This window comes from Plasmodium malariae (assembly GCF_900090045.1).
Source record: "Plasmodium malariae genome assembly, contig: PmUG01_00_3, whole genome shotgun sequence".
Classification (NCBI taxonomy): Eukaryota; Apicomplexa; class Aconoidasida; order Haemosporida; family Plasmodiidae; genus Plasmodium; species Plasmodium malariae.
Genome location: NW_021638313.1, coordinates 183,098 through 206,888, shown reverse-complemented (window position 1 = coordinate 206,888; position 23,791 = coordinate 183,098). Strand labels below are relative to the sequence as shown.

The 23,791-nt window shown below is 17.8% G+C and overlaps 3 protein-coding genes and 1 pseudogene across 4 annotated transcripts; 1 reads left to right on the top strand and 3 right to left on the bottom strand.

Moving 5' to 3' along the window:
* Positions 1–2,538: 2,538 nt before the first annotated feature.
* Positions 2,539–3,425, bottom strand: PmUG01_00016500 (fam-l protein; the record flags this gene model as incomplete). Its single annotated transcript, XM_029005811.1, has 2 exons — positions 2,539–3,213; positions 3,360–3,425. The coding sequence occupies 2 exons, from the start codon at positions 3,423–3,425 to the stop codon at positions 2,539–2,541; spliced, it is 741 nt and encodes a 246-aa protein (XP_028859191.1).
* A 6,023-nt stretch (positions 3,426–9,448) lies between these two features.
* On the bottom strand, positions 9,449–10,306 carry PmUG01_00016400 (Plasmodium exported protein, unknown function; the record flags this gene model as incomplete). The annotated part of the gene is made up of 2 exons (XM_029005800.1): positions 9,449–10,078; positions 10,208–10,306. The coding sequence occupies 2 exons, from the start codon at positions 10,304–10,306 to the stop codon at positions 9,449–9,451; spliced, it is 729 nt and encodes a 242-aa protein (XP_028859190.1).
* Positions 10,307–13,404: 3,098 nt separating this feature from the next.
* Positions 13,405–14,255, bottom strand: PmUG01_00016300 (annotated as a pseudogene). Its single transcript is given in 2 exon segments — positions 13,405–14,226; positions 14,241–14,255. Coding segments are annotated over 2 exon segments (837 nt in total).
* Positions 14,256–21,402: 7,147 nt separating this feature from the next.
* On the top strand, positions 21,403–22,222 carry PmUG01_00016200 (Plasmodium exported protein, unknown function; the record flags this gene model as incomplete). Its single annotated transcript, XM_029005788.1, has 2 exons — positions 21,403–21,471; positions 21,605–22,222. 2 exons carry the CDS (start codon positions 21,403–21,405, stop codon positions 22,220–22,222), a joined length of 687 nt encoding a protein of 228 aa, XP_028859189.1.
* Positions 22,223–23,791: the final 1,569 nt, after the last annotated feature.

The following is a 23,791-nucleotide window of genomic DNA, read 5'->3' as shown; positions in this document are numbered from 1 at the left end:
TAAATTTTTCGCGTGCATTAACGTATGCATATGAACTGAACTTTCTATTTTTCATTCTTTTTATATATATTTTTTTTTTTATTTCTTATAGAAGTGCTTATAAGACAGTGCAATATAGTTTTTTCATACACATATGTTAAAATTATGTTTCGTACTTAGCAACTTTATTTTATAATTACCTTATATTATTCAGATGTATATGAGAACTAATTATTTTTATTTACTGAATTACATTAAATATACAGAGTAGCGATTATGTTATTTTTTATAAATTCACACTGAATCATATATAACAAATAAATTATTTAATCATATAGAACAAAATTTACAATATACTTAAATTACTATGATCATAAAATTTTAATGTTTTAACTTCATTTCTCATTCCCCAACTAAAATATAACTTGCTTATTTCATATTAAATTATTATAATATCACACTTTATTTTATTTTTTTAAAATAGATTACTTATAATTTAATATTAAAATTTATATTACTTTATATCATATAAAATTTCAAAATCAAATAAAATTAGATGCTCTATTTTTTATCCTGAACAATAATAATAAAATTCATTTAAATATTATTAAAATAATAATGTTATAAATATTTTTGTTTTCAGTGATGCAGTACATTTATTAATTCAATTAAGCTTATTTATAGATTATAATGCATATTTAATAAATATATTTTATTTTATAATTTAATTATAATATGTGTAACTGCAATTCTAATTTTTTTTCAATGGTAACTTAAATATTAATACAAATTAAAAATTCTTGCCATGTGAAATTAAAAATTATTTCTTTATTAAAGTTCCTACTAGCAATATTTTCATTCAACACATGTTGGTTATGCGTATACACTAGTCGTATATTCTCTACGTTCTTAAAGTACATTTAAAATAAAAAAAAATATATGCATGCATAATTTTATTGACTAAAAATACTATTTAAATGTAAGAAAGTGTAATAACTAAAATGTATATTAATGTTATATAATAATTATCATTTAAATCTTTAAAAAAGCTTATTTAATAAATGAAACTTTTTCATTAATATAACGAGCAAAAATTTTCATGAGAAGCATTATGTCATTCACATATTTAATCATGCCTCATAAAAAAATTAGAATAATTATCTAAAGATATCTTCATAAAACTTATCTAACAACAAATAATATTATTAGTTACTTATTACTTACAATAAAAAAAAAAAAAATTTAATTTTTTTAACTTTTATTTTACTTAATGAGTGTTATAAACATAAAAGAAATAGACATTTCCTTTATAAAATATTGTAATTCTATACAATTTTTAGTACAGTAACATAGAAATTAATATATTTATGTATAATAATAATAATAAATTGAATAAATATATAAAGAAATACTAACACTCTATTATATTAATGGAAAAAATATATTTTTTTCGTAATCATTAAACATAATATAATTACTATAGATATAAGTAAATATTTTTAAATTATTATATATTATAAAAAAAAAATAAAGTTTATACATAAAATATATTAATATAATTATATTTAATCCATTAATTTTATATTTTAATAATATAATAATATGCATATTTAAATTATTTTCTTATAAAATATCAATATAGCAAACATTTAATACATTTCTTCGAAAATGAATTAATACAACAATTAAATGTTATTTTAACCATTCATTAAATTGAAAGGATATATAATTTGAGAATTATTAAATAATTATAAATGATTCATTCCTAATTATGATATATTTTTATTATATTTTTATAACTTTATATTTATATCATGCAAAAAAAACTAATAGTACATTAAAAAAATTTTGAAAAATATATCTAATAACATATTTCGTATAAAAAATATGTTTTATAATAAATATTTAGTTTATTATTTAATATATATATATATATATATACATACATATCGGTACAACAAATATATTATATTCCTTACATTATATATGGAAAAAGACACATTTGTTATTAATTTTAAACTAATAACACATTTTCTTTTATAACATAAAAAAAACACAATTATTTTAGACTAGAACAACATACATGTAATAAAAGTTACCATTTTTCATTTCAAATATAAATTATAACACTTTAGTAAAATTATATATGTAGCATTGTTGTTATTTACTTAACGCTCAAACATATATTTTTCATATAGTTCTACTTAAATACAAAAATGCATTTATGAAACCATAATAATATTACTTGATCAAAATCATTCATCATAATACAATTTTAAAAATATTAAAACAATTACAATGTTAAAAAACTAAAAATTTAATTTTTTTACTGTAATGTATCAGAAAAATCATGTGTATATAGGTAAATTTACAAAAAAACTTCAAATTATATATATGTTTGATAAGTGTAAAAATTCAAGATATTACATTTTTTTCTTCATATTAATGACTTCTTCGTAAGTCGAAAGATATCTGTTATAACAAATTTTACCTTTTCTTAAATTTAATTTTTTCAAATTTTTAATTTTTTATGGTAATAAATAATTCCTGATATAAGAGTTATACCAAAATAAAGAAGAGTACGCAATATATTAGAAAATCAAAAAACGGTGTTATATAAAAATCAGTAGTACCACTTCCATTAGTTTTTGGTACTGAATACTTGAAAAACGAGCCTACAGCGGTTTGCAAATAAGTGTGAAAATTCCTCATTAGTTCCTTACCTAATGAAAAACTCAATAACTTATACAACCCCCTTGTAAGGCCACAATTACAAGTAAAATCTAATATTAGTCCTAATGAGAACAATAAAAACAATACTAAAGGCAAAGCAAACCGTAATCTGTATTTTTTAATTATTACTTTTTTGTACAACTTCACTAATTGTTCTGTTGTTTTTAAGAAAATCCTGATAATCAAGTTCCTTGAATATCTTTTTCTCCATATGAGAATATTTTTTTGTTTCAAACGTACAAGTTTATTTTTCATATGTTTTTTATGACCTCTTGTATTTCCTGGTGAACTTCCATTTGACTGCTTCATTTGTGTTTTCACACTTTCTTCATTATTACATATATCGTTTCTAATATTTAATCCAATATTTGGTATTTCTTCTTTTGTACATATAAAATTTAAATCCATATTATGTGTATACTTTCCTAGTAATCTATAATTCCTTATTTTTAGTATTTTCTTAATCTCGCAGTACTTATCCAATGATATATTGAACATTTTCTAAAATAATAATATGTAAATATTTGTTATATAATAGTATAAATAAGCGAGAAGTAAAAAAAAAGTATTACAAAAAAAACAGAAAAATATTAGTATTTTGAATATCCTTAAATAATATTATCATACAACATCAATGTAAAAATGACATATCCAAGATAAAAGGATGAACCCAAAAAAATTAATAAATATGATTGTCTTCTGTTTTTTCCCATTATATAGATACTTAGTATTACAATTTAATCAATATAAAGAAGTTAATAATATTATAATATACATCTAATAATAAAAAGCAAAATTCTTTTTAAAATTTTTTTTTTATCATTGCTCCTTAAGTACGTAAAAAATATACATAGCTATAATATACTTCAAAACATCTATGATACAAAAATAAATTTAAAATGTATTGTATAATATTTATCATAGTCATAATTAAGAAAAACTAACTTTTTTTAAAAAGAAATAATTTGAATTAACTAATAAATATTATATAATATCTAATCTAATTATTAATATAGGAAACTAATTATATAATAATTTATTTGTTGTTTTCTTAATAAATTCTGAAATAAATACTTAAATACTTTTTATATTTGAATATTTATTTTATATAGTATATAGAATGTAGAGAATACATATATTATATGTTCCTGTATATATTAAAATAATTACTTATGTTAAGAAAGCTATACCATATTAAATTTAAATTTTATAATATTTATTTTATAAAAAGTTCTAATTTTGAATGAAATATTGATTATTATAATAATACAATAATAGAAATAATGAAGAAAAATAAATATTTTTTTTTAATTTAATTATAAAAAATGCATTAATTCATCCCTAAGTAGACACAATTTTTTTTTAGTGTATAATATTTTTTTAAAGGAAATATCTAGCGATCTACCTAATATATGAAGAAATATATATTCTAAAAACAAATAAGGAGTAATTTTTTATTGTTTTACTATAATTCCTTAATATTGCTCCTTTAATTAAGTTTAATTTATATCACTGTTTCTGAATTAGAAATCCCTACATTAATTTACATAATTTTATATATTCTCTATTAATTAATTTAATATATTTAGAAAAAATATTAAATAAGAAAAAAAAAAAAAAAAAGAAACTAAAATCAAAAATGGCATCAAAATATTACATATAATTTCATTAATTTAGAAATATATAAAATGAAATAAAATTTACAAATAAGAATAGTATATGCAAGATGTAACATATACATAAGAAATCAAAAAGAATAACAATATATTCTACTAATATATATGGTTTTAGTAATTTATCTGCTTATACATTTAGAAGGAATATATATTTTTTTTATTTATTCTTTTAAAGATACATAATATAAGGAACATATATTGTTGACGATGATCATGAATCGACGTAAATATATAAATGAATAATATTTTTATGAAAAATACTATTAAAATCATCAAATATAATTCCTACAATATTTTGTTCTTTTTATGATTTTTTTGAAGAGAACGATAATTTTAAATTATTGTATATATACCAAAAACTATATTAATCCTGTAAAATATAACATTATAATATCCTCATTAACAAGTATTTTTTTCGAATTATAATTAAAAATTTAAAAAAGTAAATAAATAGCTAAATTTATAACACAATTTTTTAAATTATATAAATTAACATAATTATATTTGTATTATTTTAATGTATATGTAATCTAGTTTTTACAATAATGAAAAAGAATCTTATTTAGTTTCATTTAGTTTTTGCACAATTTTTTTGCCTTAGTTTTTTACAAGTAATATTACTACATAAAGAATATGATAACCTATTTTTAATATAACCTATTTTTTATATTTACAAAAATTATAAATATAAATAAACTATGTAATTTATTTTCTCTAAAAATTAATCTATAAATACGCTTTCTCAGTTTTAGAAGAACTGCTTATTTCTAAATATTCAAAATATATAATTCAATATAGTACAGAAATTAAATATTCTTATATAATTCTTTTAAAAAAAAAAAAAAAAAGAAAAAACATATATATATTATTTAATATTTCATTATATTATATATATTTTAAATGTAAAATGTATACATCATAGATTACGTATTATATTATATATTAAGAAACTCATTTCAAATTTAATAAGTTTTTCTTATTAATAATACTAATTTTGTAAATACTATATTTTAGAACAAATGTTTATTATTATTAAAAAATATTCATTATCATAACAGCAAGATAGTAATAATAGTGATTTAAAAAGTAGAATTTTACAAAAATTATGTATTATATTAATTATAAAAATAGAATTCCTTATGTTATATTATGTGTTTAAAAAATCATATTAATAAGATACCTAACAATATATATAAAATAAATATTTCTACAGTAATTAAAAAAAAGAAAAAAATAATTATTCATTTTTGTAGCATAATTTTGAAAATAAGAAAATTTAAATAATTTTAATATATATCATTATTTGTCAATGAAATTCTTTTAAATTCATGTAATTAATTTCTCTTTGCTGTTTTTTTATTAAAAATAAATATTAAGTAGAAATATATAGTAAATAATAATGAGTAAAAAATGGATAAAAATTATAATTTCCTTAAAAATATTTAATATGATTTCTTCAGTTCTAATGCATATCAAATGAAATAAATTTAAAAATAAGAATAATTTACACGATATAATATATACATAATAAATAAAGTATATTTTAATATAATATGTTTTCTAGTAATATTATTCTCATTATATTAGATAGAATATATTATCTTTTTATTTATTTTTTTGAAAATTAATAATATCAGGAACAAACGATAAGGTTATAAATTAACAATGATCATAAATAATTAATATATTATTAAATATAACTTTAAAAAATATACTATTTCTAATAATTTTCTATTTTATGTATAGTAATCTTTGGTAAGACAATTACTAATATATCATATACAAAGAAACATATTGTAATCATCCAATAATAAAATTTATATTACTGTTTACTTTAATAAATATTATTCTTCAAATTAACCAATTAAAAGAATTAAAAAACTATAAAAATATAGCTAAATTTAAAAAACTATAATTAAATTACAAAAAAAAACATTTTAAATTAACACTAACATGCTTTTTTCTTTTAATATATATATATATATTATTTCCGTGACATAATATACTCAGACATTTAATTTCTTTTAAGTTTTTTCCTCAATATTGCTATGTCACATTTTTAAGTACAGTTAGTGTTTTTATATAAATTGTTCGCTACAGCATTTTATATATTCATAAGAATATTCATATAACTTATAAAATATATTTAAAAATTGAACCTTTTCTATAGTAAAATACTCCAACCCTTTTACCTATAAAGCAGATTTTCCTATTTTAACAATATTCATTATTTTTTAATACTATTCTAAGTCTTTTTTTAAAAAGTAAATATGTATTTGTATAAATTATTTAAATTTTCCAAAAATGTTAAGTCATATACCAATAGATTAAAGTTTTAGGAGAATATTTTATAGTTTCATTATTAGATATATATAACATAACTGTATTTTCTTTTTTTCTTTTTTGTATGTATCTCAATAGCCTTTTTCTTCTTTTGCATCGTATATATTTTATATTTAATAAATTATATTATTATTAATACAAAATAACAAAGTTAACAAAGGATCTATATTAATTTTCTATTTCTACAATATAATTTTCATATTTATACTAGTTATATAATACCATAGGTACAAAAAATAAAATATACATGTTCATATTTTATTGAAAATAATATAAACTTTATTTATTTCATATATAATTTATGGCGAAAACTTACATTTTGCTTTTCTACAAAGAAAAAATATTTGAATTTTTATCCTTTTCTATATTTTGAAATATAAATTATCTGTTTTATTGTGTCTAAAAAGTGTTCATAATGCAATTAACACGTAATGCCTTCTCATCTATGTTAACAAATGTTAATAATTATATAACACTAACATAAATATATATGTTATACAAAATGAAATAATTTATGTATACAATTTGATAATATTTTTTATATATGTGCTTCTCGTAAATATCATATTATTAATCGAAAATTTGTACACTCCTTTAAATATGTTAATGAATTACATGAATCTAGAGAATCCGAACAATATCCCATTCTACAAATATCCTTGTTCGTTTGTTTAATTCAACAAAATTAAGCAACTTCTGATACTTTTGTGTAAGGATTTATCTTTTTATTTTCAATAATTACATTAACATTTATTGCAGTATTTTTCATATTTTTCCTTTTGTCTAGCACTATAAATTATTTTACTCAAAAGTATAATATTCTACGCAATACTTTTAACATGTTCCTACAAGAAGTTCCTGTTTTAATAATGTTGTATATACTAATATAAAAATTATTTAATACTAGTTTATATCACTTGTAGTTATCTTCGACATTCAATAAAACAAATATAAATATATAATGAAAAAAATTCTCCTATACGGATAAATGATTCTGCAATTTATAAGCCAGTATTAGGCTAACCACACTTATTATAGAACATATACTTTACAGAATTACTATATATAAATGCTCAATAATATATGTCTTCGTACATATAAAATAGAATCCTGTATATTGTAAAGGGTATTTATATTAAAAACAATAAAAAAAAAAAAAAAAAATTAGAATAATTTTTTTAATAACACTACAAGTGTAATAGTATATGAATATGATTCTAATAGGATTATAAAAAATTCATATATAAAGATTAATGTATGAAGTCTTACTAGATACAAAAAAAAATGTTAAATTGAAAGACAAATATTTATAGTTTCATAGCCAACAAATGGAAATATTAACGTATATAACCCAGACAAATAAAACAAACGCTAAACATAATTTTCATATATATTAAAATTCATAAGGAAGAGTACTGGATTTACTAAATCTAAATATATAAAGTTTTCATGCGTATACTGAGCACATAATCCTACATTTATTCCTTTTTAAAAAGTATATTTTATAGATGTATTATTATACGTCTCTTCAATCGTATTATAACGTATAAAATTAATAAAATTAAAAGGACATAATTGTAAATAAAACACAAATGAAATAAGCCTATATTCATTTTTATTATTTAAAAAAAAAAAGTATTATTAGTATCAAACTATTGGTAATAATAAACATATTTTTGCACATTTGAAAATATATGTAATCATTAATAACACTACTTTTTTCACACTTGTATACAAAACTACATAGTACCATAAACAGAAAAATGATGTTTATTACGAAACAAAATAAGGTATATTTCTAAAGGAAGAGTTAATAAACGTTTAATCGTTTTTCTCTGGTATGCTCATATGTGGCAGTTAGGAAAACATAAAAATGGAAGTGGAATATATATTTATAATTCTTCTTTATAATATATATTTAAGTAATTTTTATACATTGAATTAAAATAACATTTTATGGAATCAAATTATTTAGAATATTAATTTTTTATTTAGTTACGTTTATTAATGCTCCCGCAAATTATTTACCAAAAACAACTAACATATTTGTTGAAAAAATATGATACTGTTACACATTTATAACTAATAATTTAAAACCTTAAAAAATTTAAACAATCTTTAAAAAACTTTTTTTTCCAAATACATATATTAATATGTTTAACATAATAAACTTTTTATTACATATAAATTACAATTTTATTACAAAATTAAATAAATACTATTTATTTATTATATATTATTAAGAAAAGACATCTACATTTAATTTATAAAAATATCATACTTTCTCTTTTTAATTGAATGACGAAATAATCCTATTTTACTAAAAAGAATAAAGGAAATGGAAACAAAATAAGTGCACATTCTAATGTAATAACATGTATTTCCTACCAATTTAACACAATTATAATAAAAGCTGATTTTTTATGAATTTTATGAAACATACATATATTTTACAAACAAAAATATAATTAAAATAATATATATTGTATGATCGAAGTATTAAATTAAACACAAAGAATATATTAAAATACAAATTTATAAAATAAATCAATCAAATTCAATAAAAGTTATGAATATATATTATTATATTTTATATAAAAACAAATATGCATGTTCAGGTGGTATTATAAAAATAATGTAATTACATATACTCTTCTTGTGAGCATAATATTCTTAAGAATGCTACATAACTATTTTTTAGAATTTAAAATTTTTTTTTATAAATTAACCGTACCATTATTACAAATTTGTTGCTTATATTTTTTTATAATTCTATATTTATTAATTTTTCTACAGGTATAAATAATGCCTAGTACAATAGATAAGTATATCGCGAATGCAAAACCTAATAAAATTATAGTCACAAGATAATAAGATATATTTTGTTCTTTAATTATATCTTTTAACTTAGACGCTAATCTTGAATATACTAAAGCTACCAATAAAAATATATAGGCAGGAATTAATAATAATTTTATCTTCTTTCTATTTATGGCTGTACACTTTTCCCAGTCGGTCATTTCTTCGTTATTCTTTATTTTGTCAATGGAATGTAATACGCTGAATATTTGTTTTTCACAAAATACATCCGCTCTACTAGATAACGAAGAATTACTACTTTTATGCACTTTATGCCATATTTCTCTTTTTAATTCACATCCTTTTAATTCTTTGTTTTGTAATAATATGTCTTTTTTATTTTTAGATATATGTTCTTTATCTAGCACTTTATTATATCGTCCATCAATATTTCCATTCACTGAATAATGTGCTAACTGTCGACTAGTTGTTAAGTATAAATCTCTATATAACTTATACTTCTCATCCAATAACCCATTGCAGCTCTTCTAAAAAAAAAAAAAGGAAAAATATTATTTATAAGAACATATATTTCCATGCTAAGAAAATGTTATTTTTAAAAATAAAATGTTCAGTAACAAAAAAATAAAGTATTATACGAAATATTATTATAATACCAAATTATTGTTATAACGAATTATCCAAAATAAAAGAGTAAAGATAAAGATTTTAATAAAAATCATGGAATTGAAATTTTTTTTTATTGTATACATCATTAATTTTATTATATATTAACTAATACAAAAAATAACTATAGTTTTATATATTGAAAATGATAAAAGAAGCCATTCATATTTTATTTTTTTTTCATTTATTTAATTTATTTTAAATTTTATAAAATGAATTATTATATATATACTTCATTTATTTTTCACAAACAAAAAAGAATTTTAAAATTTAGAACAATTTCAATATAGATTATTATAGAAATAAAACTGAATAAAAATAAATGATAATTGTATATAATATTTAAATTAATTATTTAATAGCAAAGAGATTAAATTTTTTTTTATAAATTAGTTTAAAAAAAAAATATATAATACGAAGGAAATTATTAAGATGATATGAAAACAAATATTATTTATTCAGTGATAACATTTTTTCATTCATACAAAAGAAAGAACTGTACGTAGAAAATCTATACTAATATATATTCACACAATAATTATGAATTTTTGTGTTCCTTCTAAGAAATAATTCTTATTTTATACATGTTTTTTTGTATTACTTCACCTTCTACAGTTAAATAAATTGATTATTGTTACCGTAAAAATAATAGAAAAATAATATGAAGATAGGAAAAAATATTTTTATTTTATCGTATATTCGTTATTATTTAACTACAATTTTTTCTTATATAAATTTTTATATATTAAGAAAATAAAATCTTTAGTTATTAAAAAGTCTATGAAATTATGTATATATTTTTAAAAGTACCATAATAATTATTCTAGTTTTGTATAATAATTTTTACAACTGTAAAATTTGTATCTAATTCCAAATGAAATTTATTTTTATCTAGTGTAAATTTTAAAAATGTACAAATTAGCTTTTTTTTTTTTTTTTTTTTTTTTTTTTTAAAATGTAAAGAAATATATATTTTGAAAAATATTAATATATCAGAAAAAAAACAAAACGAAGATAAAAATAAAATTAGCATATAAAACAATTTTGTGCAATCCAATAATTTCAGAAATATTTGTAGCAATTTAATATTACAAATAAAAGTGACATTAACAATATAATTTTGTGATATACAAAAGAATAAATAAAAAAAAATTGAAAATTGGTATATGAAAGATTTAGCAATTTCTTTGATGAAAAAATATAGAAATAATTTATATTGTATTGTTTTTTTATAAATAAATAAATTACAAATATGTTTTTAAACCACATGAATGTTTAAAATTTTTATATAATAAATATTTATCTTAATATAAGTAAGGTATTTTATATTTTATTTTTTTATTCTTTTTAGATTACAATGCAGCTACTAATAAATAAAGAATTATTATAAACAAAATAATATTAAAACACATCATAAAAGAAAAAAAAAAATATAAAGTAGAATTATAAAAAATATATATAATATTTATGGAAAAAATATTTCATTAAAATATAATAATAATGAATAGTAACAAAAAAAAAAAAATATATACGTTCAATTAAAAATCTCACTGCAACATATTTATTTTGTGAATACAATATTTTTCAAATATGAGGGTCTCATTTTCTTAATTCCTAAGTACTCTTCTACAAGAAAAATATATCTATGTGTTATATAATTGATTAAATAATACTATTTAATATTTGTGTAATTATTATTACTAAAACATGTATTAATATTATATTTTCACTTTCATTTGGATCTATAAAGAACCAAATTTAATAATGAAAATTACTCTAAGAACAGCTGCATTTGAACCTTATATATTACGCCTATTTAGTTGAATATTATAAAAAAAATATAGTAACCTTTTTTATATATCTTATTAAAACTTTTCTAAAAAAGAGAAATAGTATTACGTACTTATAAATTACCAAAAAATATAATTCAATTTTTTACTTTCATTTTTTTTTTAAATTATCTTAATTTATTGAAGAAATTACTAGTTATTTCAAACTATATGTATATTTTGATATCCAAAAAATGACGTTAACACTATAAACTATATATTTATAAATAAGATCAAAAAATATAACATAGGTATATATATTTATCTACTTATCATTCCATTATTTCACAAAAGAACATATTGATTCTCATTACACTTATTGAATAATTTCATTTATATAGATATCTAATGCATTTTTATAAGCGTATAACCATAAAAAATCAAAGATAAAAAAAGGAATAAATTACGAAACAATATCTATTAATATACACGTTCATTTTATTAATTAATTTAAAATTTTATTGTTGTAAAAATAAAAAATATATAATGTATATTAATAAATTTTCAATATATATATATTTAATTCATTCTACTAAAATTAAACTAACATTACAATTAAGCATAATAATAGCATAGTAAATGTTTTTAAGTCCTAATTTAATTTTAAAGATTTAGAAATACTAATTCGTTAAAATATTATGAATAATATATATATACGTAAAGGACATTATTTTATCATATATTTATAACTTCACATAAGATTTCAAAAAAAAAAAAAGAGGTAAGTTTATATGAAAAATAATTTTACAATAAATATATTTCATGATGCATTTCTCGTAAAATATTATTTACAGAAAAATAATTAAGTTTTTTATATTTAAAAAATAATATACTTATATGTATAAGAATACAGCAAAATACATGACTGTAGTTCCATTAAATACAAAACAAGACACATTTATTTTTAATATAAAACATACAACACATTTTCCTAATTAACTAATAATAATAATAATATATGAAATGATAATGTTATGAATGTAGTATTTCTTGTAATTCAACTATATATGAGCACACGACTTCAATAAAATTATATGTACATTCCTTTTAAATATATTAATTTTAACTCAAATTTATTTTTTATAAATATCTATTTAAATATACAAATACATTTATTAAAAAAAATAAATTAATTATGCGGAAAAAAAATCTTAAAATATAAAATGCAAGGTATTAAAACATTTTAATTTACCAAAAAAACTAAGTCATAATTTCTTACTTTGTTTATCAAAAAGATCACGAGAATCTATGTACAAAAATAAAAAAATAGTAAACGGTAGGAACCTTTAATAAGTATATAACTAAATATGTTACTCTTATTATTCCACACTAAAAATGATTTTATAAAAAGAGACATATTATTTACTACATATTTTACTTTTTCTGAACTTAAATTTTTCATATTTCTTAACGTTTTTATGATAATAAATAACGCACGATATAATTGCGATACCTAATATAACGAACGGTACCATATATATTAAAATACAGAACACTTGACCTAATATGCACGCATCAGTAACTGTTGTATCACTTCACAACGTACATGTTGTCCCAGAACCCAAACTTTCCTAGTGCTTCCAAAAACCAGTTATCTTTTTCAACACACTTACAAATGTATATAATGGTCCCTCACTCTAATTTACTAATTTTTCTAAATGAGTTTTTTTCAAACCGAAGTAAGACAATAAACAATCTTTACCTGACAATCCTAGTGCTAATTATAATATGAATACTATTAAGAAAAACAAAAACAGCAAGAAAGGTAAAAGAACCTGTAGTCCGCACTTTTTAAATATTATTTTTTTATGAATCCTATCACTCACTGCTTTGTTATTTTTAAGAAAATTCATATAGTCTAGTTCTTTAAATATTTTTTTCTTTAAATGAGTATATTATTTTGTTTCAAATATGCAAGATTTATTTTTCGTAGCCTTTTTGTTCTCACTAGCATAATTTAATGTATTTCTACACGTTTGTTTTTTCATTGTCATAATGCTTTTTTTATTATAATATATATCTTTTTTTTCGCACGCTTCATTATGTGGTATATCTTCTATAAAAACTCTAATAAATGTATCATCATATCTCTTGCATTCTTCTAATAATCTACAATTTCTTATACCTAATTTTCTAATAAGGATGCATTTCATCCCCCAATATATATTATACATACATTTAAAAAACGAAGATAACATGTGTAATTTAAACATAAATGATATCATCATAAAAAAATATTATTAACAAACATAAAAAATCAAATACAGGAATATGTAAAATATGGTTAAATAATATTATTATAGCAAATCATTGTTAAAATGGTATATCCAAGTTGAAAGGATAAACACAAAAATTTTAATAAATAAAAGTATCGTAATATTTTGTTTTATGTTGTATAATTTTAATAATGTAATATATTTATTATATAATCAGTTATCAATAATAAAATTCTCTGTTAATGACAAAAAACAATATAATTATTTATTTAACTTTTTTCTATTTTCATAAAAATGAAATAAAATATATATAACTGTAGTTTTTTTACAACGAATTGACTGAAAATTAACCTTAGATATATAATGTAAAATTTTTATCTTAATGTTATATACGAATAACTAAAATTTACTAAAATAATATAAATTGAAATATTGAAAAATATTAAAAATATATTATTTATTTATTTATTTATTTAGTATAACAAATTAATTAAATAACTTGTTTTTTGATTACTTTTAGAATAAAATATATATATATATATATATCATTTTTTAATTTTTTGATGTATTTCCTTGTTATAGTATAGAGAATTGAAATAAGACACTGCTATGCATATTAATAACATAATTTCTAATATTAAAAATGTTTTCTTAATAATACTTATAATATTATATACATTATACTTGGAAAAAAATTTTATAGCTAATATAATATTGATTATTATAACAAAATTATAATATTAATAATAAATGTAGAAAATAATACTACTTGTAATTTTATGTATTATATTATTTATAGCATTCACATTAGTTAGTACATGGGCATTTTCATTCTTATATTATCTTTTATATATATCAAAAAACCTTTTACTAACATACTACATATCATAAGTAAAAATAAATGTTTCATGTGTATAAAAAAAGTGATTTTTTATTTTTCTATATTTATTCTTGAAAATTATAATTTTTATTACAGTTTAAATTGTATCATTATTTCTAAAAGGAATGCTTGTAAATGAATGTATCTAATTACTACTTTTTTTAATTAAATGTATATATATATAAGCATTAAAAAATAAAAAATTAAAACTTGCATAATATGTGCAAATATCAGAATAACCTAAATTAGAAAATAGGTTTATATAATTTTATGAACAATAAAAATAAAAAAAATTATTGTTTCATTCATTTACTTCAGTATATATATTATAGCAATATTTATAAAATATAATTAAATCAAAATTACTTATATAAAAAAATAAATTAATAAATATTGATATCCTACTACTTATTGGAAAAGAAGAGTATTACACAAAGTTAATAATTCCATACATTTAATTACTACTAAAGTTAAATTAACATGAATATATTTTGACTATTTTTTATAAATAGCCCAAGAACTGACCTTTGAAGAATAAATTAAAAATTAATATTATACTTATGCATTACATATGAAAAAAATTCTTATTTTTTTACTTTTATTTTATTAATAAAATATAAATTATAAATACGAAAAATTCACTAATATTTAATATAAATTCTATGTATATTTACATATTCCTAAAATATAATGAAAACTTAAAACATTTATAGACAACATTAAGATATATCTACAATGCATAAATATATACCTATACATGATGAAACCGTTGTATGAAATATAGATTTGTTTTAATTTTTCTTAATGTCGATTTAAATTTTTGTAGATATATTTCACATTTTTTGAAATTCACTTCTATACGTATATAAAAAAAAGGATTTGTGCATATTATCTTTTAATATGTGATTAAATTTGATTTATTTACTTAATATTTTAATGACATAATAATTAAATAACATTATACTATATTTACATATAAATTTTCAGTTTAATATAAATTTAATTAAATATTTTAATTATTAATTAACACAATAATAAAGAACAATAATAAAGTGATAAATATTTTTAATTTTTCACTTAACTGTAATGATATATAATCCCAATTTAGAAAATAATTATAGATGATATATATTTAACATGCCTGTTCTTTCAATATTTATAAATTCATTCTTTTATGAAGCAAAAAAACAAAATTTATGATAGATATATTTAAAGGGTAAATCCAAATTAGTGGTTTTATAATTTTATACTTAATAATTATAAATAGAACCTAATAATTACTATATAATTTATATAAATATATTTTATTTATTATTACTAAAAGTAAATATTTTAAAACTAAGAGTTCATTTATTTTCGTTATTTTCTATTTATTTTTTTTCCAAAAATAAAAAAATTTATATCTTCGACAAAATATGCATATTTAAAAGAAAAAAAAAAATATAAAAGTGAACATTGTATACAAACACCTTTAATAATTATGATAATTTAAAAGAATTTTAAATAAAATTACCTACGATATAAGATATTATCGTTACGAAGTGTTAAGGATAATATATTATAATTTAGAAAAGTATTCGATATATAGTTTTTTTTCTTGAAAATTCTATAAATGAAATAAACATTGGTTTATATTTTATTTATATGTAAATTATTACTACACAAAATAATATATTGTATTAAAAAAATCATACAAATCTAAATGAAATAAACATAAAAAAACCAAAAATATTATATATTAAATATATTTTTTTATTAGGAAATAGTAAATTCTTATTAATATGACAAATTATATTACTGTTCTAAAAAATTAATTATAAATTAAAATAAAAATCATATTATATTTTTAATTATGCCATGTGATTCATACTATCCTGTGGCACTGACCTTAAAATAAGATAATTATTCTTTTATTTTATGCTTTTATATACATGTTAAATATATATTTATATATATTATAAATATAACGTATTTGGAAAAATAATCGGTTCATAACTATAACATATTCCATTACTTCAGTTCCTCTTAATTTTCGAATATTACAAATTTCCATTTCTACAAAAAAATATAAAAGCATATTTTAATTAATAGTGCTATATATTATGAGAAACACATAATGATACGAATTATTTATAAATATAACTTTTTATTTAATAAAAGATTTCCGCATACTCATGTAACTAATTGAGATGTTTATTTTTAGCAAAACATATATTTTCCTATATATTTTTTTTTATTTTTATATCCAATAGAAATATTCGCGGCATTTTAAATTAATTACTCATATTTATCCAAATATACGTATTATATATAAATAATTTAATCTTATTCTCGATATATTTAAGTTCTTACTAAATAAATATATATATCATAAATGATTATTATTATTAAATGCATACATATATATATATATAACAACATTTACGCAGTTTAAAAAAATACTATATAAAACAAATAGGAAGATAATATATCAGAATATATTAAACTTTTATAATTCACATTAATCATCTTACGGTATATCAAAACATTTAAGTATATCTTGGTAATTTTACAATGGTTACATATTTTCTGAATATACATCCACGGTGTATTATTCGTAAAAGTACTATATATTGTTTTAAATTATGTAATAAATAACTTTTTGCTGAAATATATTATGCTTAAAAATAAAGCTAACTCTTTTTTTTGATGACATCCTATTTTAAAGCTCTAGTAAAGTTATGTGAATATAACATGGCATATACTAGCAAAAATTAAAACTTTATAGTGTCTTTTTGAAACAAAGAGAAGGGATTAATAATATCAAAAGTGTTTCAGCAAGTAATATTTGTAAATCGCATAAATGTATCTTATTATAAACATTTTAATTAAATTTTGGTCTTTTTTATTTTTATCTTTATAGCACGGTATATCCAATGCACAATTCTAAAAATATATTTGGTGAAGGATTTTAAAGTATAACTTATTTCTTTAGTAATAAATCTATTCCGATTTACAGCCATTAATTTATGTTTTAATTTTTTATATTTTTATTTAAGTTTTTCCTTATATATTTTAATTTAATTAGTCCTATATTCTTTAAATTATTATTTCATATTATCTTTTCTAATGTAGGTTTATTTTTCCTATTTATTTTTTTTTTGCTTTTCTTCGTTTTCTTTATTTCCATATTAATCATATTCTGATGTCTTCTTGTTCAAAATTGCATTTTTTGCTTCATTTTCCGTCATGTATTTTTCTATTAATATAATATTTTTCTAATCTATTGAAAAGTTCCTTTTTTTCCCCTGGTTTATAGTTTTTCTAATCGGGAAATAAAAATAAGACTTAAAAATATATTTTATAAATTCATAAAGTGTTTTACCTCATAATAAGAAAATTCTTCTTACAAAAATTAAGCAAACAGCAGCAAAACAAAAAAAAAAAAATAATAAACAAAAAGAAAAAAGAAAAGTATGAATATTTTAATTATACTATGTCATATTATTATTACAGTGACAACTTCATATACAATAAACAAATTAATAAATTTTTATGATGAGATGGAACTTAATTTTTTTTTTCGTGACATTTTTCCATATTACACATAAATTTAGTATAAGAGAAACTGTTCATTATAATGATCATAATTCTATTTAATTAAAAGTTTTTATTTAAACGCTTCTAACATTTTAATCATATATTTTAGTTTATAGATATTAATTATTTAACTATACATATATATGTACACATTTCGTTTTAAATAATAACGTAAAGAAGAAAAATACAATAATTATATAGTAATATTTCTTTATATTTTTACTTAATATACGCTTAATATATTTTTAATATAATATATATAAATTAGTGCAGGAACTAATCCAAAATTTATTAGAAAGTTTATTTTTCTATAATACATAATTTCAGGAATAAAAAAATTACCTTTATACATAAAAAATAAAAAACATAAATAAAAGAAAAATTCAGATAAAATTAAAAATTATATTTTTTAGAAATTTTATTTTCATGTCTATTTTGTTTTGTTTTATTTTTTTTCAGAAATAAACCATGATTTTTGAAATACAAGAATATCACTATTTCTACTGATATTTGATGTAACTATAGTATAATGTTATAATTCCTCTACAAACAAAATAATTTATCCATCGAAATAATACAACTAAACAACATTTCCTACTTATTTCTGGTGTAAATACTACATGGAATACTCATATTTTTAAAAATTATTTAAATGAACTAAAAAAAAATTAAATTATTTAATACACGTATTAATCATTTCTATTTTATATATTTTAAATATCACACGATCATAATTAAAGTTTTCTTTTTAGATTCTATTTTAGAAATAAAGTATAATTGTATCCATTTTATTATTTGCTTCTTTGTTTTATTTTATTTTATTTTATTTTTCTTCTTTATAAATAAAGAAATACAAGAATATACATAAAACTGTGAATTTTAGTTTTTTTTAATATTAAACTAATTATTCTATAATTAACAAATACATAAACTTAGTAAAATAATGTAAACTGGTAAGAATTGAATAATTAAAAAATTAACAATGACACTTATTCTTTTTTTTCTTTTTACTTACCTCTATAAAAAGATAAGTATTTTCACTATAAATTTCTTTAATAAAAAAGAATTGATATTAATTTGTTATATATAATAACAAATATTTTATTTACATTTTTTTTATTAATTATATATATATATATAATATAAATATAAAGTAAAATGGGAAAGATTCTTTTAGTTTTTTTTTTTTTTATCGTGAACATGTCCATAAGCATCACATTACATATAATAGCACAATTCGAAATTTTATTTGTTCTTTTATTTTGAAGCCTTTTTAATTTTAACTTTATAAAATTTTATTTTAAAATTATTTTTATAAATTATAAATATTATTTTATATACGTTATAGTAAACATATATCAAAATCTAAAAACAAATAATAATAAATAAATAAAATATTTCATATAAAACCAAAATAAAACCCTTTCATTATACACTTTTTTTTTTTTTTTTTTGCTAATTTTCATCTTATTTAATAAAAAATAATTATTCAATGATTTTGTTGTAATACATTTAAACAATATGGCACTTTACCAATATTTTTGAATATAGTCTTCGAAATGAAAAAATAAATATAATATTAAGAGAAAACAAATAACCTTAGTGCATAAAAAAAAAAAGCTTGAAATAAAAAAAATAATGTACGCAAATAATACTAGTAAAATGTTAAAAATTTAAATGTATACTTTTAATAATCAAATTTTAATTTAATTATTATTGTTTTTAATTTATCATATATTATTGAAAATTTTATAAAATAAGGTATAATAACCGCTCAAATATTATTGTTTTAATATACATTTATATAACTATATTATTGGAATTATTGATTTAAAATATAAATGTACATTATCCGCACAGATTACAGCAAAATTGAAGATATTATAATAAATAAAATTTTCATATATCTTATATAATATAAAAATATAACTATGTATATGTAAAATAATAATATTTTTTATCAACTAAGCATTTAATAGTTATGCTATATCAAATTATATCAAAATATAATACTATATATAATATAAATGTAAGTATAATATATTATAATTTTGTTACTGCTATGTATATTCCTTCTGTTTTTTAATTAATAATTTTTATAAAAAATATTTTCAAAAATAATTACAAGATAGTAGATATTTTCTAAAAAAATATTACAGTATATTTTTTAACAATAGATCAAAATATAACTGTTCTAAAAATATTTTCTAAATACATTCTAATACATATTTTATTTTTAGAATTTTTTCTCGTATTATATCCTCATTAAAGCAATATTTTATCAATATACATTATGTATATAAATATATAATTTTTTTTCGAAATGAAATTTTGTATGGTGAATTATAATATTAACACAATTATTTCCGTAACGTGCTCATTAAATAGTTTTTTATTTGTTTTATTTATATAATATTAATTAATAGTATTTTAATTATAGCTTTTACGAAAATATTTTTTTTAATTATAACTTTTTTATTGTACTTCATTAAATACTACATTTATATTTATTTTAAAAAAAATTTAAAGAATTGTTGTATAGACAATATATAAAATATATACATCAAGTTCTAAGTTATTCATGTATTTGTTTTATTTTGAAAAATATTAAATATATCTAGTAAAATAATATATAAGCTTTTACAACTTTAAATATATCCATTATAAAACAAAATACACAAATGATCATTTTTTTTATTAGATCCTTTATTTTTTCCTGTCTAATATGGATATTCAAATATTCTGACGAGGTATCATAGTTATTATACTTAATTTTTTCCCGTTTTCTTTTTTATTTTATGTTTTTAAATGAGAGGAATATTTTATTCATATAATATATAAATATACATTTTTTTAATATTTAATATGAACTTATACTTATAGTCAAATATCTACGATAAAACGCGGAACAAGGAATTGAACATAAATAACATATTAAATATTAAATATAGCAGATTGTTAAGCAGTGAAATAAGAGCATCCCTGGAAGATAAACATAAATGTTTAAAAGAAAAAATATATGATTTAAAAGGAAAAAGTACTGCATCATTTAAAAAAAAACCATATGCATTAAAGCAAAATAACCTTTTTCAAGAAGAAGATAATGAATCAATATACAATGATACGTATCAAGAAGAATTGAATGATTTTATGCCACGTAAAAAACCTAAAAAACATGGAGCTTCTAACGTTAAGAATAATTTAAAAGAAAAATCTCCTACATTAAAACATTATAATAATATTCAGAACAATAAAAACATACACAAATCTTTAAAAAAGTTATACTCAGAGATTGATTCATCTTTAGACAACATCAGCTCAAGTAATAAACGTAATTGTATTATTAAAAAAAATAAAATTAATTTTAGTGTAAAATATGATCATAAACATCCAATAAGATCTGCGATTTTTTTTTTCTTTACTATGATGCTAACAATTCCGTTTTTTCCTTTAATTCCAATTTTTCTTTTGTATTTTTATACCCAAGAACAACAAAAATAATTATGTCTCGTACTATTTCATATTATAATCCATTATATATTTGTATTACTAGTAATATTTTTTTCATATTTCATTCTGCTTCCTTGGAGAATACAACTGTTTTAAATTAATATACATAAAACTATCTCGTAAATTAATCCAAGTCTAGTAAAAAGTGATAAACAATTATTTTATTCAAAAATTTAATTCTATAAATTTATTTTAGTAATCTGAAATAAAATATAATTTTATATATTCATTTGTAAAAAAATGTATGCCACCAATACAATTATCTAATATATATGAATTTTTTATATTTTTTTGCACTTATTATTAAAAAATTGTCTTTATATAATTTTATATTTCTTGTAATATAAGTATATATTCTGTACTTTAATTTTTAGTTTAAATTATTAAAGATTTAAAATATAATTAAAAATTTACTTTCTAGCGATATATATATATATATATATACTTTAATAAATTTTGCTTATTTTTCATATTATGTCGTTTACATATTTAATATATACAATTAAAAATATTTATATAAAGAATAATATTACATTTCAAAATATTATAATCATATTTATACAAGTTAAATAGTAAAATATTTACAAATTATGTAATATTCACTTTAATAATCAATTTTTATATAATTCAGTATATCGTTTATATGAAGATAGCTATAATTTTTCTATTTATAACTATCTGTTTTGCTTTAAAATAAAAAAAACTTAAAATATTTCCCTTTCTTATTTCTAATATTAATTAGAGAAGGCGTAAGTAGAACATATATTTATAGGGATTCGCATCACTAGTGAAATTCCAGTACTTTTCAAAGAATTATTTTATAGTTATTCACTGGTCTAAAATGTTCTGTTAAATATGTATATGTAACACATTTGGTGTTAATGTTCATATACTGTTGTATCAGTTGTATATTTGTTCTACATATATTTAAGTTATTCACTGCATAGACGATAGAATAGTTAAGGAACGACATATATATATATATATATGTATTTACATTAAAGCGTTTAAGCAAAAGCTATATAATAGGTATATACAAACTGAATAATTTAAATATATTTTCTATGTATTTAAATATTATTAATTAATATTTGCTTAAATACCGGAAAGCATATTTTTTATATACTCCTAAGAACTGTGCTACTCTTTTGATACTTCACTAATAGTATCATTAAATATGTTGAATATTTTATGCAGTTTGCTATGATTATCAAATTAGCAACAATAAAAGACTTATTTTTTTAATAATATGTGTTATTTATTTTATTCTTTAAGGAGTATCCTTATTTTTTTTAAAATTACTTTTTGGATTGAGTTATTTCTTTAACTTTTTCTAGTGAGTGTAATGTATATATATTAACATCGTCTAAATAAACATATTAGAGAATTTTAATTACGGGAATGATTAATGGACTATTAGTTAATTATTCTTCAAGTGTTTTGACTTTTGTATTTATCCTTACATACAGAATTTTTCATTCCATCTGTACATACACAAAAAATTAGTTAATAAGCATGATGTAATATATCCCCTGTACTGTTTATCAATTTGCTTGTCCA